This window comes from Eutrigla gurnardus (assembly GCF_963514095.1).
Source record: "Eutrigla gurnardus genome assembly, chromosome: 11".
Classification (NCBI taxonomy): Eukaryota; Metazoa; Chordata; class Actinopteri; order Perciformes; family Triglidae; genus Eutrigla; species Eutrigla gurnardus.
The window spans coordinates 24,790,409-24,807,609 of NC_139925.1; the positions used below are offsets into that span (position 1 = coordinate 24,790,409).

Consider the following 17,201-nt stretch of genomic DNA (forward strand, 5'->3'; position numbering starts at 1 on the left):
ACATTTATCATTGTCTGTTATTCTCCATATTTTAAGCATCTTCCTTGTTGGTAATATCTTATAGAATATTTTTAACTGAAACATCCATAAATATGTGGAACAAGAAGATTTGTACATATTTTTAAATAAATCCAACCAAGGAAGTGGGGTATCAAAAATACTTTCCCAATGTGCTTGAAAATAATATGGTTGGGCGGCTATATTTTTAGAATACATAAAAAACCTATACATGTCAAAATTAATCTTCTTCTGCCCCAACCATTTAGAATTCTTAATATGAGGGCGGCATACTCTTAAATCTTCCGGATGTTTTTCTATCTTTGATTTCCAGGATGAAGAAATTGTGTAAAGTAACTGCATATAATTCAATTCTGAACACACATCTCCATATTTAAAAATGAAAGATTCAAAAGTAAGGAATTTTCCTTCATTATTCAATAAATAATTTACAAAATAAATATGCTTATTTAACAATCTTTGCCAGCACACAGGTTTTTTGTCTATACAGATATTTTCATTTAGCCATAATATCTGTTGTCTAATCTCCAAGGAATTATTTGGTAAAGAAAACTGATACTGAAGCCATAAAGAAAGTGAATTTCTAAAAAAGGGGGAGAGGTCGGGCAAAAAAGCAGATAAACGTACCACCGAGGCCGGACACAACTGAAAAAAAGGGTACACTTTTCCAATTAAGGGACCACATTGAGCAGAAAATAATTTGGATGAAAACCATTCTTGGTTATTATATAATCGTTGTATCCATACAGCTTTTAAGTTTAAATCTAATATTGAAAGGCTTTTCAATCCCAAGCCTCAATTCTCCTGTACATTATACAGATAACTACGTTTTAATTTTATCAGGTTTACCATTCCAAATAAAATTAAAAATTATTTTCTCATATGCTTTTAATAAAGTTGTATCAGGAGAAGGCAGAGCCTGTAAAAGATAAGTAAATTGTGAAAGTATTAGTGAATTAATTACAGTAACCTTTCCATAAATAGTAAGATGTTTCCCTCTCCAGGCCTGGAGAATTCTATCCATTTTCTTCCATTTTAAATCAAAATTAGATTTCACCAAAAGACTGTTGTCCACTGGTATATGTATTCCTAATAGATTCACAGGGCCATCAGAACACTTCATCGGCACCGTACATGGAACTTGGAAGTCAGTTCTCTTTAATGATCCAATTCTAAGGATAGAGCATTTCTCATAATTTGGTTTCAATCCTGATAACGAGGCAAAGAGCTCTAATTCCGATATAAGGGAGCCTAAAGAGAGGCTATCCGCTTTAACATGAAAAGAAGCATCATCTGCATAAAAAGAACATTTGGATTCTAAACAATTAATCTCCAAACCTTTAATATTAACATTATTTCTTATTCTTATGGCCAACATTTCGATTGAAAGAATAAATAAATATGCCGAAAGGGGGCATCCTTGTCTGACACCTTTTGACAATGTAATTGGATCTGAGATATGACCATTATTTATAATTCTACTACAAGGATTTTTATATAATACATGAACCCATTTTATAAAGGTCTCACCAAAATTAAAAATTTGTAAACATTGGTATATGTACTTCCATTTAATCATATCGAAAGCCTTTTCAAAGTCTGCTATGAACACGAGACCAGGCAATTTTCTCTCTTCATAATATTCGATTATTTCCAGGAGACGTCTAATATTATCACCTATAAAGCGACCTTTTAGAAAACCCGTTTGATCAAAATGTATTAATTCTTTTATAACCTTTCTTACTCTAAGTGCTAAACATTTTGCTAATATGCGTGCATCACAACACAGGAGTGTAAGGGGTCTCCAATTCTTCAATTTTACCGGATCCTTAGCCTGTCCTTCTGCATCATGCTTTAATAACAATGAGATTAAACCTTCCTTTTGAGTATCAGACTGATGACCCACATCAAAAGAGAAGTTATAAGAGGCAAGTAAGGGATCTTTTATTTCATCAAAAAAGGTTCTGTAAAATTCTATTGGCAGTCCATCTAATCCAGGGGTTTTTCCATTTTGAAATGAACATATAGCTTCATATACATTTTCTTCATTTATAGGGCCTTCACACAATAACTTTTGTGGGGTTGTAAGTTTTGGATAGGAGCATGGCTTTATGTACTCAAACAAGGAAGGATTTGTTGAATGAGAAGTATCATTAAAAATGTCATTATAATACTTCATTAACGCATTAAGTATATCATTTGCAGATGTAATATTCGTTCCATCATCATGTATCAGTTTTGAGATGTTCTTCCTAGATATATTTCTATTTTGAAGCTGTAAGAAATATGCATTACATTTTTCTCCATGCTCCATCCATGTTGCTTTATTTCTATATATGATGCCCTTTATTTTATTCTGATTCAGCCTCTCCAATTATTTTTCTTTATCATCTAGTAACTGTAGGTCTTGGTCGATACAGCCTGATTTATTTGCATCTATACGATCCCTAGTATTTTGCACCTCTTCTAACAACATTTTTTCTTTGTTACAATTTTGTTTATGCTTCCATGCTGAGTACTTTATCGCATGACCTCGAAAAGCGCATTTGAAAGTATCCCATACAATATGTGGATTTGCAGAACCAGCGTTAAAGGAAAAAAAATCCAAAATAAATTGCTTGGATTTACAAATAAACGTCTCATCTTCTAGTAATGATTGATTCATCTTCCAATACCCCCTTCCCCTCATGGTGTCTGTAAAATCTAGTTTTAATGTAATAAGATAATGATCAGTCCGAAATCTTTCGTCAATCATTACTTCACTAACTTTTACCATTAAGGCGAAAGAAATAAGAAAGAAATCTATTCTACTTGCCAATGCATTTCTTCGCCAGGTGTATCTAATTAGATCCGGATTCTTTATTCTCCAAATATCAACTAATTCCATTGCGGACATCATGGACGTAAGAGCGTATCGCTTTTGACCTTGATGATCATCTTTTCCACCAGTTCTATCTTTGGATGGTTGAAGAACAGTATTGTGATCTCCTGTCTGAATTACAGGAATAACACAATGCTGAATCATCGAATATAAATTCTCAAAAAAAATAAAAAAGTCGGGCTACTTAATATGGCCGACTCGAATGGCGGATTATACATTTGAGTCGGCTGAAATGAACGCCAACGTGGGCCGATTCGAGCGACCACACCAAGGAGACTCATGTCACGGACGCCGACTCTCAAAGACGCCGATTTTCGGTCCGGTGTGGACCCGCCTTAAAAGGTGGCAACCCTAAGTGCTACACATAGTTAGCTAATAGTTAGCCAGGAGAACACGCTATGTTTTCTAGAACGATGAACTGAATGCAATCTAGTTGCTAGTCACTGAACTAGCTCAGACTATGTGAGATTGAAATCTGAATAAAAATGTTGGATTCAAGTTAACCCTGGCAAGTTCTTGTCACAACGCCATCAATTGCCAGACTTCAATTAAATTATTTGCAAGCTCGTAAACATCCATGGACACCAAAGATACCATATAATAGGGCTAGGCTAAGGATCATTTTATAGCTTGAATAAAATGAAGTGAACGTGAACTATTGAAATGGTGTATTAAAAACGTGAACTATTCATTTTTAATCTGTGTGAACTGAATTTGTAACTATTTTATGTGAAGTATGGACTTACACATCACTTAAAGTATTCATATTGTAATTTGTAGTTTGGTGATCTATTCTATATTATATTGATTTGTTTTTCTCTTTCTCAACAGGTTCCCTTATCCCTGTCACTTCCAACTACTGATTAGCAGCACCCTATAACAACAAAAAGGCACTTTTAAGAGCCACATTTGTATTGTATCTTGTCAGTCTCTCTACTTTCTGTTCTCTCTTTTACTATCTTACAGTGTATCTCTCTCTCTTTCTCTCTCTCCCTCCCTCTCCCCTCACCTGCCCTCTCTCCCTCCCTGTACAATGTCTGATCCTGAGCCGAACCGGCTCCAGAAGGAGTTGAGTGACCAGGTTCAGGCTGAACATCAGGCTCACCTCCAAAACCTCCAACAGCTCATCAGCTTGCACCAGGAGGCAGAACCATCCACCAGCCAGCCATCAAACCGCAATCAAGGTGTTAGGTGGATTAAGAGGGACTGCGATGGAAACATTATTTATGGCAGACCCAGATCATCCCGAAAACAAGCAGGTCAGATTTGTTTTACATTTGTGTTAATTGAAATGTAGACTTTATCTCCAGATCTAGTTTATCTTGGAATGGTATACAACGTGATCACAAGTCTTGGGTCTGAATTAGAACATATCTGAGGTTATTATTACATACCTGTGCCTAGCATCAAGGAAACTGAGACGTTAAAAGTTTGTGTCATTGAGTGTAAAAAGCAACAGCTTTTTTGCTACAGCAGGTCCCAGTCACAGCCAGACTCGGAAGACTGGTGTCTCTCCTCCTGTCATGGCTCTGGAAACCAGTGGGGAAGTGACCAGCAACTTTCCTTCAGTTACTGCTGGTATGTTCTTTATTTTGTCTGCACTGATGCAAAACAGTATGTTCATTTATTACGATAGGAATGTACATTTCATAGTTTTGTGTTTTGATTGTTTTGTGTTTGATCAATAGATAACAGATAAAATTACACATTTCAAAATGACTGTTATTCAATGCCATTATCTTTTGTTGTTATAAGCCGTTGGTTTTCAGTGTTGTGCATTGTCTTAACAGAGTCTTTCCTTCAAGAGCTTGAGTGCTCACTGGCTAAGGACCTGTATGTGGATGATACACCACCTCAAGCCGCAACCGACTGGTCGACTCGAAAGAGTCTGATCTCAGGGTGGTGGGCGAAAGAGAGATCCCGGCTGGTCAACACCATGGTGGGCAAACAACGGCAGGTGGCAACTCGAGTCTGCCAACAATGTGCAGACCATCCAGCAGTTATCCGCTGTTGTGACTGCCGACCACACCCTTTCCTCTGTGGCCAGTGTGACATCAGGGTCCATCGAGATAGAGTCTTCCACAACAGGGATTCCATGATGCATGGTTTCTTTGAACCATTGCCTCCGACAACCTGTGTTGTGGAGAGTGTTCTTACCCAGTGTGGTAAGTTGTAGTTTTTGAGAGTCCCCTTTCTCAGACTATATTTTTTCCAGTTATCACCTGGAAAACTGAATACTGATTTCTGATCAGTTGATGAAGCCATGAAGTCCTACCTGGTTTCAAAATAGCTGCCAGTAAATACATATGTTGTGCTTTATTTCTCATACATGTTTCTTTTTTTCTAAGAGCGTCTTATACCTTTGGAGATGCCAGCAGAAATATGCAGCTGTCCACGAGGATCATCCCGTGTCATCGCAGGAAAGTCCATAGTTGTGGTTACAATGAATGGTAAGAAGAACTTCAGGGGTCGGGATGGGGTCAATTCTGTAAAAGTGGCTGCAGAATGTCACCCACAGCTATTTCCTGATCACACACCATATCAACTCTAAACACAAAGACGCTTAGGGTCATCTTAATATGGACATATTAATATCATATTATTATGACATATTAATATGACGGCATCATGCAGACGCAAATGTATTATCTGTATGTGATTATACAAATGTTTGGCTAAATCTCCCATTGTGATGTTAGAATGTGTATTAAAATTCAGATATTTGCACATCTCATAAAGTTTTTGACCACATTTTGAAAGTTTATGAGCATAATTTTTGGCAACAGTGGTCGAAGCAAAATAATGGACTTTGCGACGTTCGAATATCAAAATGTTAATGCACTCCGAGGTGTAGCCTAAAGGCCACTCCGCTTCACGTTGTGACCGCATACCTTACACCCCATCTAGACCACTGCACTCATCTAATGAGCGTTATGTCATTCAAATGATCTGGTTTGTATGAGTGATGTTTGTTGCAAAATGGATTTTTAACACCTGCAACATCAATGAGGGTTACTGATGTTGGCACCTGTTCCTATTTCCTGGGATTTTATATATTTTTATTCTCTCCTAAGCTTATTTTATGATTTACATTATAATTAAAATTACAAATTGATGTTAATTTTGATTGTTGTATTTTTGTATGTCGCTTTAGACAAAAGCGTCTGCTAAATAACAAACATAAGCACATACTAGCTCGGCTGTGCCTTACATATATATATTTCTTTTTTTTCCAGGGCGATATGATCTCAAATTGCCTGAGATTCGATGCGAGGCTTGTGAAGCCTCATGGACTCCTGGACTGGATGACATAGTCTCCAATGACTACTGGCCTGCCACCTCTCACTTTGCAACGGCATATGCTTTGGACATCCTTTATTCTTTTGAAGAGGTGAAGATGGCAGCACCAGGGATGTCAAGCCAAGCATTTTTAAGAATGCTGGACAGACGGACTATCCGCTTTGGCCGTGTAAGTATTAAATAAGTTCAGTAACTCAAGAGATAATACTGTGAGTTATATGATATGATCATGATACATGAACATTAACACTATATTACACTAGATTAACATTTATACACCTGTGACCCTTTGTCTAAGTTCTTTAATTTCTTGTTCTCTGTTACTGTTCTCTTTTGAATCAGACTGGGAACATCACAGCAGACAGCTTCCGAACCAGCTTTTTGGAGTGGGAGGCCGTCCGATACAAAGTGGAGAAATTGTGCAGGGAGGACCACTTCGACTGCCCAGCGTGCAGCCCAGGCATGCTTGTGGTCTCAGTTGATGGGAACCGCAAGCACTATAGGTTCAAGAGTGCTGCAAGGTAATTACTAAATCTTGTGTTTGCATAGACAGCTCATCATTTTGAAAGTAACTGTTGTGAATTTGAAAATCATATGAATATTGAAAGTCTAAGTATGTCTTTTATTTAGATCTGAGGAACCAGCCATCTTTGATGGCGTCTTCATTGCAAAAGATGATGACGTTTCAAGATTCGTGGACTATGTCCATTCCTCAACCAGTCATGTAAACTTGCACAAAACATTATATTTACCTATAAAACAAAGAGGGCATTTTTTGAACAAGTTTGGACTGTTAACCATCTTCCATGTTGTAGGCCTCTGGAAGAGGTGTCTGTGGAGGGCAGTGGTCAGCGGCACGTGAAACATCTACTAAGTCATCAGGGAAAACAGACGAGGAGGGCCTGGAACTCGCTGTGTGTCGTCATGGGGTTCTTCTTCGTGCCCTCAATATGTTCAGGGGGGAGATTTTTGCCTACCCCCTGTTCCTCCAAAAAGAAATAGCCTGTAAGCCAGTGACATTTTTTGCCATGGATGTGGCATGTAAGTACTGGCCATACCTCCGAAGAGTGGCAGAGAAATGCCCTGAGCTTCAGCATCTCCTCACCATGAGGCCATTTCTTTCAGTGTTTCATGCCAAAGCCCACGATTTCAGATGTGAGGTAAGAAAAAATGATTGTCAATGAGATGTTCTGTTCCCTGAAAACCTGCATAAGATTGTTGCCATTTAGGTTTTCTTTTTTTGTTTTCTTTTTAAAGGTAAAATGGAGCGGAGCATATCAGGAGGGGGCTGGTTCGACTCTTGGGGAAGAGGTGGAGCAGTGCAACGCCTTCCTCTCGAGGATTGCTGTTACAACCAAGCACATGTCAAAAGCAGGTATGGTAACCAGTACAATTTGATCCTGATGACAATGGTGAGCCACTTTGAGCTCATGCATATATGCTGACTCTGAAAATATAAAGCTTAGAATATTCAACACAGATGGATGGATCGATTACAATACCATCATCCTATGTTATTTAAAGTGAGGATAATGAGGGGAAATGTGATAAAAAGAAATGTACTGTACTGTTGTTGGTTGGGCATACCATACCATTCACCTACTGTCCTGCCATAGTGCTCTCTGCCATTTGCCTACTGTCCTGCGCCACTGTTTCATGCTATTTCTTCACTATCCTGTGCTATTTCCACACTAGCCCTTTCATGGGTGAGTAGTCAAATGGAACAAGACAGGGGTTAGTACCATAGTACTATACTGTGATTTATTATCTGGGAAAAGTTTGTGGTACCCAACAAGTCTGCACAGTTTCTTCTACTACTGCTTTTTGAAAGAAGGATGATCATCTCATATTTTTGATGTTTGCAGGACGCATAGACATGCTGACGATCATGGCCATGCGCTGGAACCAGCACAAATTTCACAACTTGGCTTCCACGCTTGCCCGCCGATATCAGAAGGTAAAGACACCAGTTTTCCCTTCTGCAACATGCATAACAATATTGTAAAAGTGGCATATATCACAAAAATATAGACTTGCCCAGATACAGTGGAATATACGGATGGTTCTATATGTAGTGTCAATTGTATTTTGTGTCTTGATATAAAATGTCATTTACACATATTTCATACCACATATATTGATAGTCCATGTATATACGAATATACTGTATATTTAATCAGTATTAATTGTATGTGGTTTTCTAATAGTGAAGGCACTTTACATTCCTTATCAAGAATATTCAACGTTGTAGGCAATTCCCACATTGTCATTTTTTATTTGTGTTTAAAGGCCACAACAACCCTGCGAAGCCAGCTGCATAACTTGGAGGCTCTGAAAATGGAAATGGACATCACAGACAAACAACTGGAGAGCTGGACCATTGATGTCAATGAGTGGGCAGAAGGTAGAATATACCGTTTGATATGCTGCTCGATGTATCACTTCTGTGCTTGTAGAATTATGAAAGTATAAACATATTTGTTTTGTATTGTCATCGACACAAGCTTCTTTTAATAGCTCTCTCACTGTGAATTTCTTTTCATGGTTTGAATTTAGCTTGTAGCAACTGCACGTAGCCTTAAACCTGTGTGTCAGGTGTACTAAACTGACTAAGCTTGGCTGCAGTTCCAAAGAGTTTCATTGTAATCGTAGTGGAAGAGCACATACTCTGATTGCTGATGACTTGTGGAAAAGATTATCGCCATGGGGACAATAAAGATCTAACCTAACTATACTCAACCTTAGCTACAAGTGTAGCCTCTCAGTTACAGAGATTGTTGAGGCTCGCTTGCCCATACATCAGAAATAATATTTCTTCATGAAATCAAGAAGCATATTTCTTATATCTTCATTTCTTCTTCTCAGCAACGACATCCCCAAATGATGCTGATGTTGCTGCTGTGACCAGCCGAATCGAGGAGCTGGTCGCTAGTGTTAAGAGGAGGTCCCTGCGTCTTTACAAAGGCAATGACGGTTGCAAAGGACGTGCTCGGATCCGCCGAAAGATCCGGAAGGAAAAAAAAATCTTAAGTTCAGCTGTGGAAAAATACAACGCCATGGTTCCAAACACAGAAAACCTGACCCTGGACACCATTCTGTCTGACGAGGTTGTTTGGCCATGGCAGCTTCCACACAGTGGTATGTACACAATTCCGTTGATGTGAACTCGAACTGACTTATGTTTCATCTATGTATTCCAGACTCTGTAGATCTAAGGATGAAGAGGAAGGTTTTTGACCTGGTGATGGCAGTGAGGAGACTCGAGGAGGAGAAGAGGATTCTTGTTGCAGAAATGCATAATCATTGGAGGTGTATTTGCACCCGTGCAGACACCCTGAAACAGATGTCATCTCAGCTCTCGAATATGACATCAGGTATGTATTGTAGTTATATTTGGCATACATTACAATATATCAGAAAGTTGCTATTGAATAAAGGCTCTATGTGTTTTTACGTGTAAGGTGAGACGTGGGGCCTGCAACAAGATGGGATCCTAGGTCTACAGAGCATGACGTTGAAGAACTTAAAAGCAAGCAACAGCATGTCAAAGCATGCAAAGAAGTGTTACGTGCAAGTTCTGACTGAACAGAACATCAGCTTTGACAGTGATTCTGAGGACCATACCGGGAGTGACTCTGAACAAGACTAAACAGCACTGTCATGGCCAGAGTCTTTTTTTATGCTGTTGTGTGCTGGGGAGGCAGCATTAAGAAGAGGGCCACTAGGACAGGCGGCTAAGGAGTGCTGGCTCTGTTTTTGGCATGGAGCTGAAGTTCATCACATCAGCTGCAGAGAAAAGTCTCTTTCTGCCCCAACCATCACATCACTTTTGCTAGTATCCACTATCCATCTCACCGTCTTACAGGCTACATTAGCCACTCTACACAATCTGGACTGTGGTCCTAACATTTACCCCTGTTGACTTGTATTATCTTTCGTGTGTCTGTTGTAGAGTTCTCAACGGGTCGGCCCAGCCCGACAAACCCGACGGGACCCGAAGTTTCGGGCCGGGTCCGGGCCGAAAAAATATACGCAAATGAGCCGGGTCGGGTCGGGCCTCGGGCTTCCTTTTTTTATAAAACACATTTCATTAAAAAATAAAAAATAAAAAATAAAAAAAATTGTAGGTTGTAAATTATATATTGTTTGCTGTGAATCATCGCTGTTCACGTTTGGTCAATCTGGCTGCCTGCTTCATGGGGCAGACGCACACCTGACAGCAGCGAGAGACTGTTCAGTGTGGCTGGCCGTACCATTGAGGAGAGGAGGACACGCCTGTTCCTCCACGATGCCTTATAAACCTCCACTTAGATGCCTATTGTGTGTCCATTTTAGTGTTTACGATGTGTGGTGTGAAATAGTTGCCTGATTGAAGTGTTTGAGTTCTTTTTATAGTGTGTGAAGATTTAATTTAATATTTATTTACGGCATATTTATTTATATAGGCTATTTAAAGTTTCGGTTGTTTGTGTTAAATCTTTTAATTTTAAATAAAGTTTCATTTGAATTCACATCTGCTGTCTGTCTGATCGTGATAACAAGTGTATGAGGAAAACAATGCAGGCGCGCGGGGGGTCGGGTTCGGGTCGGGTTCGGGCCGACAATTCATGCTGGTGTGTCGGGCTGCGTCGGGTTCGGGTTTAAAAACCCGCGGGCCGGGTCGGGTCGGGCTGTAATTTTCAGGCCCGTTGAGAACTCTAGGGCTGGGGTATCTGTTGTGAAGTTAGCAAAAATATAAATTCTGTAGGCCTACACATCATCAGAAAAATCAACGGAAAACACTAAAACTCTATACTCTGAACTCTGCATAAAATCTGCATCTTACCATCTGATTTGATGATGGAGTCGTATGCCTTCATCATGCTTTTTAAAAAAGCTGAGTTGATTTGTGTTCGTGGCAGATGCGTGACTACATCTGCCACCAACTTGCCTGTGCCTTTGTGCCTCCTGCTAATGAACAAGATGGGCTTATAGCCCAAAGCAGAACGTTTTTTGACCTGAAATGAAACAAAGTAATTAGCACATTTGCAATACATTATGTTACTACATTACTACATAAATGGCAGTCCATCTAATATTTAAAGACCCAATCTGCCAAATAGTTTTTAATGTTTAAGTGTTAACCATGAGATTAAAGACGTATTGTAAAATTAAAACACATAAATAGTAATTTGAATTGCAACTGTCAGTGCTCGATTTCGTTTGAAAATAGTTAATCAGATGTTGTGACAGTAATGAAGATGGCGTCCACTCCATGCTGACTTTGAACAATTTTTACAACAGGAGCCCGCCTGCATAGAATTAAAGTATCATTTCATATAGTGTATGAGGAGCTGTTTGTTAGAGCAACTTGCATGTGATATATATTTATCACTTGAGCGTCATGTGTGATGTGTGAAGCAAAAGCAGTTTAATAGGGATGTATGGTGTGGTTTGTCCCCTTAGGACAGACAGATGGCTGTGCATGTTCATGTAAATACTGTATGTACTTTGGCCTTAATATTGATTCCCACTCAATTAATGTAGTATGAGCATTTTTACTTACAGCAATTTGGGCAGAGGCCACCACCCGTGATGCATTTTTATTTTTCATGACCCCCTGGACCCAGTCATCATTGATGTGCTCCGTCTTTAAAATACGCTTGTTTGGCAGCGTGGTGTAACAAGCATTGCAGGTTTTCCTGTTGGCCTGCTGACGGACCTGGCAGCTTGGGCAGGGCCTGAATTTTGGCTTCGGCATTCTGAAATGTACACACACACAAAAAAAATAAATATGAAATATCATACAAGAGTACAAACGCACATATTGAAGAAAGACAGAGCTAGTTAAAATATTAGCATCTGTCATGCACCAGTTGGCTAAGCTTAACTTATCACTATTCTAACATTATCAAAGGTAGTACTAGCTCTGGATGTTTGCAAGTTGGCTAATGACATAAGTGCAGAAAAAGTGTGAAACAGAAAGACGCCAGAAAGCGAGCTGTTTGCTTTCCTGTAGTAATAAACCATCTTTGAATACTGACATTCCTCACAAAAGTGAAGTTTGATTACTTCATACCAACAGCATTCATAGCTAATATAGGCTGGCCTATATTGTGCAGACTCCTGCACATTTCATTTGGTGCATTAACTAGTTATTATATGCCAGTCTCTATCCATGAATGACAAAAAAATATATATATATTTTCTGATCCCAACCTGTACAGTTTCAGTGGATTGCAGGGATATTCGCGACCACCACTCAGAGGCAGTAGGGGAGAGGGGGAGACGGGGAGGGAGAGAGAGAGAGAGAGAGAGAGAGAGAGAGAGAGAGAGAGAGAGAGAGAAATAACAAGACAATAAACAATACAAATAAGACAAGATACAAGACAAATGTGGCTCTTAAAAGTGCCTTTTTCTCTATGTTGAATTGGGATGAATGAATTAGGATGCTGGACAGGGATAAAGGTACCTGCAGATAAAGAGAAAACCAAATCAAAATAGAATAGATCACCAAACTACATATTACAATATGAATAACTGCCCAAGAAAAAAAAGTTCAAAAAATTAATTTTGAGCCCTGAACACAACATTTAGCTGGCGCATAAATGAGGTACAAATGTGTTACACATATATGTAACTTGTCACAAATATCTGCCAATGCGAAAAGTACACGTCCAAATCAATATCAATGAACTAGCACCAAGAGGTCAAGTTAGCTAATCTAGCTAGCTAGCAGAGGCGCTGGGCAAAGGTGTCTTGGATCGTCGCACACAGTGACGCGTTGCACAAAATTGCGCAAAAATATAAATCTTAATGAAAAAGTACAGTCTTAAAATATCATTTTAATGTAGATAAACTTTTAAAAATAAAACGTGGTAGGAATTGGTTTCTGCCCCACGAAAATGTATGTTTCCAGCACAGGCAAAACGCTGGATGGCTAACCCCTTTCCGTCAAAATACGAAGATGAGGGATTTGCATTCAAATCTATCGGATGACCCTTTACGGTGCCAAGCGACGAAGAGGGGCCCCCCCTCAACGTCGGCTTAGGACGTCAGGGCTAAATGACCAAACGGCAGTATGTGACGGCAAGGGGTGAGACCGTGTTGAAGAAACCCCCATAAGCAGTGCTCTTGTTTCAGCAGGTGGTGCAACTGGGGCCGGGAGAGACTGTGCACTTGCGATTCTCCCAGTCAGAGTTAAGGTGGCAAATGGGAGCAGGTACATTCAGACCTATGCTTTCCTCGATCCCGGCTGCACGGCAACGTTTTGCACGGAAAAACTAATGAACCAGCTAAATGTGAAAGGACGCAAAACAGAGATACTTTTGCGAACAATGGGACAGGAGAAGCCTGCAGGGACCTATGAGGTCAGAGGACTGGAGGTGGGGGACTTGGAGGGCCGCACATATCTGGACCTGCCGAAAGTTTACACACAAAGTAAAATCCCAGTCTCAAAAGAAAACATAATCACACAAGCTGATTTGAAGAGATGGCCCTATCTCAATGGCATCCAGTTAAAGGAAATTGAGGCAGACATTGAACTCCTCATTGCGAATAATTATTTTTTACACTATTTATTTATTATTGTTTCTCTTTAGCCACACAGGTCAGGGCCCTCCTCCTTGTCAGGCGACCCTCCTCCCGTGATTAGGGAGTGAGGACAGCTGGTTCGGAGAGTGCTTCTCTTTTGTCTGTGGAAGGAGTGAGGACTGATATAGTTTTTTGACCACTGAATTACATTTTATTTGATTTGATTTAAGTCAACCCGGAGATCGTTTGCTGTAAATAAATCTCAATGTTTTTGATCCAAACTATCTCTCCGTGAGTGCTTTTTATTTAGTGAGTCGTATACCTCCTCCTCACACACTGCTCTTATGTTTTTTGATCATCGACTTTTTTTGGAACACAAGAGTAGCCACAACAAGTCAAACAACTTCACTGAAGACTCCAAGGAAATCGGAGAGTCGGCGGCGGATCCAGGCGAACCCCCGCCGACACAAGAGGAAGCCGTGAGTAAAATCAGCTGATCGGCTTTATGAATGAATGCGCCGCTGCGCTACAAAGAAACAATTGAACACTGCGGGATGCAAAGTTGTGGACTGTGGATGTGGACTGCAATGAAACGGGGATGTTGGAAGGATGTTTAAGGATAAACTAATTAAAGGAATTTGTGATGATGTCTGACACACCTGAGATTGCAACTGAGTCCGCAGCTGAGGCAGCAGCGGGGACAGCAGCGGAGAAAGCACCTGAGACCGCAACTGAGTCTGAGGAGCGGAGATCGCGCTTCGCTTCGCGCAGAGGCAGATTGGGAGCGTGCACGAGGGAAATTAATGAAATAAAGGCTTTGATGACTGATGTTGGAAATGTTGATAAAGTCAGTGACACATTTGAAGCGTTTAAAGGAGCTGTGGATGAATTTATAAATGCTCATAAATCTGTGCAAGAACTCTTATCAGAGGGTGAAAAGGAAACTGATTATTATGACTGGTATGAACCCAGAATAATGAACCTGAATTATTTCGCAAAAGAGGTTGAAATATGGAAAAGAGAAATTGCACAGTCAAAAGTTGGACCACTGGACAGCATATCAAATGGATCACGCAAATCAAAGTCTTCGTCTTCCATTTCCTCAGTCTCCTCAGAGTTAAAAAAGGCCAAGGCGGATCAAGCTGCTGCAATGGCACGAGCTGCCGCACTGAAAGAAAAGCTCGCTTTGCAACTGGAGGAAACAAAACTGAAATCAAAGATGGAGAAAATGGAGTTGGATGCAGACCTCGCAGCATCGGCTGCCAAAATAAAGATTCTTCAAAGCGAGGAAGTGGAGCAGGAAGCTCCAGGCGATGGCATGAATGAGTATTATGACTCTCTCCATGAACCAGAAACAATGGAGAGCAATGTGGAATTTATGCAATTAGGTGCCATACCCAAAACTCCACTTCACCAAACCATCTTAGGTCTTCCCAGACCTACCCCCATGAGTCTCTCAAGACCTCCCACTATGAGACACACCCCACAAAATAAACCTCAAATAAAGAATGTAACTCAAACATACAAGCCTGAAACTGCAAATCATAATCACACCATAACCCATACGGCACAAGATTACTCAGACAGGGGCGTTAATGCTGCCCATGATAACTTGGATGTGGTTATTCAAAGACAAAATGACATAGCAGAACTGATTGTCTCACAGCAAAACCTGTCTAAATTACCTGTGAGAGAAATGTCTGTGTTTGATGGTAACCCATTGGCATATCAGTCTTTTATCCATGCATTTGAACACTTGATTGAAGACAAAACTAAAAATAATCAGGACAGACTCTATTATCTTGAGCAGTTCACCTCTGGTTTGCCTAGAGATTTGGTTCGCAGCTGTTTGCACATGGATGGAGGCAGGGGCTACTGTGAAGCAAGACGCCTTTTAAAAGAGCACTTTGGAAATGAGATAAAGATTTCTGGAGCTTACCTGGAGAAAGCCTTGAATTGGACAGCGATTAAAGCTGAGGATGGGAAAATGCTGCATGCATATGCAATGTATTTGAGAGGATGCTGTAATGTAATGCAAGATTTACAGTATTTAGAGGAACTTGAGATCCCATCAAACCTAAGGCTAACAGCATCCAAGCTACCCTACAAGCTCCGGGAAAGATGGCGAACCACAGCTTATGAGACACAACAGAGAACCGGAAGGAGAGTCAGATTCCAGCACTTTGTGGATTTTGTGGATAAACATGCTAAGATGCTTTTGGATCCATTGTTTGGAGACATTCAAGACCAAATCACAATGAAAAGGTCTATCCCAAGGGGCAAAAATGAAACAAAATCAATTAGAGGCAAAAACAGCAGCTTTGCTACTTCAGTAGCAGTGAATACAGAGAAAGCAGGATGCACTGTAAAGCAATCAGCTGTTCCACAAACAACACCTCAAATCACACCCAGTCCTGTCATCTCTTCCTGTGGATTCTGCCATGGGAAGCATGCTCTGATTGACTGCTCACGATTCAGAACAGTCACATGACAACAAGGTTGAATTCTTAAGAAGCCATGGACATTGCTTTGGTTGCCTACTAAAAGGTCATATAAGCCAAAATTGTAAAAGAAGATTAATGTGTCAAGTTTGTCAAATGAAACATCCTACCGTACTCCATATCTACAATGCAAAAGGCCCCAAACAGGAAAATCAAACAAAGGCCACTGCTGAGACAGAAGAAACCCCCATAAGCAGTGCTCTTGTTTCAGCAGGTGATGCAACTGGGGCCGGGAGAGACTGTGCACTTGCGATTCTCCCAGTCAGAGTTAAGGTGGCAAATGGGAGCAGGTACATTCAGACCTATGCTTTCCTCGATCCCGGCTGCACGGCAACGTTTTGCACGGAAAAACTAATGAACCAGCTAAATGTGAAAGGACGCAAAACAGAGATACTTTTGCGAACAATGGGACAGGAGAAGCCTGCAGGGACCTATGAGGTCAGAGGACTGGAGGTGGGGGACTTGGAGGGCCGCACATACCTGGACCTGCCGAAAGTTTACACACAAAGTAAAATCCCTGTCTCAAAAGAAAACATAATCACACAAGCTGATTTGAAGAGATGACCCTATCTCAATGGCATCCAGTTAAAGGAAATTGAGGCAGACATTGAACTCCTCATTGCGAATAATAATTTTTTACACTATTTATTTATTTTTGTTTCTCTTTAGCCACACAGGTCAGGGCCCTCCTCCTTGTCAGGCGACCCTCCTCCCGTGATTAGGGAGTGAGGACAGCTGGTTCGGAGAGTGCTTCTCTTTTGTCTGTGGAAGGAGTGAGGAGTGATATAGTTTTTTGACCACTGAATTACATTTTATTTCATTTGATTTAAGTCAACCCGGAGATCGTTTGCTGTAAATAAATCTCAATGTTTTTGATCCAAACTATCTCTCCGTGAGTGCTTTTTATTTAGTGAGTCATATACCTCCTCCTCACACACTGCTCTTATGTTTTTTGATCATCGACTTTTTTTGGAACACAAGAGTAGCCA

General features: G+C 40.3%; 1 protein-coding gene and 1 long non-coding RNA gene across 2 annotated transcripts; both read left to right on the plus strand.

The window, feature by feature from the left end:
- Nucleotides 1-3,932: 3,932 nt before the first annotated feature.
- LOC311020733 (uncharacterized protein) lies at nucleotides 3,933-5,824 on the plus strand (the record flags this gene model as incomplete). The annotated part of the gene is made up of 5 exons (XM_084020938.1): nucleotides 3,933-4,158; nucleotides 4,376-4,477; nucleotides 4,690-5,064; nucleotides 5,248-5,387; nucleotides 5,807-5,824. The coding sequence occupies 5 exons, from the start codon at nucleotides 3,933-3,935 to the stop codon at nucleotides 5,822-5,824; spliced, it is 861 nt and encodes a 286-aa protein (XP_083877064.1).
- Nucleotides 5,825-6,258: 434 nt separating this feature from the next.
- On the plus strand, nucleotides 6,259-7,193 carry LOC311021069. The gene is made up of 4 exons (XR_014597972.1): nucleotides 6,259-6,368; nucleotides 6,542-6,720; nucleotides 6,830-6,923; nucleotides 7,015-7,193. It is a non-coding gene; the product is annotated as an uncharacterized lncRNA (long non-coding RNA).
- Nucleotides 7,194-17,201: the final 10,008 nt, after the last annotated feature.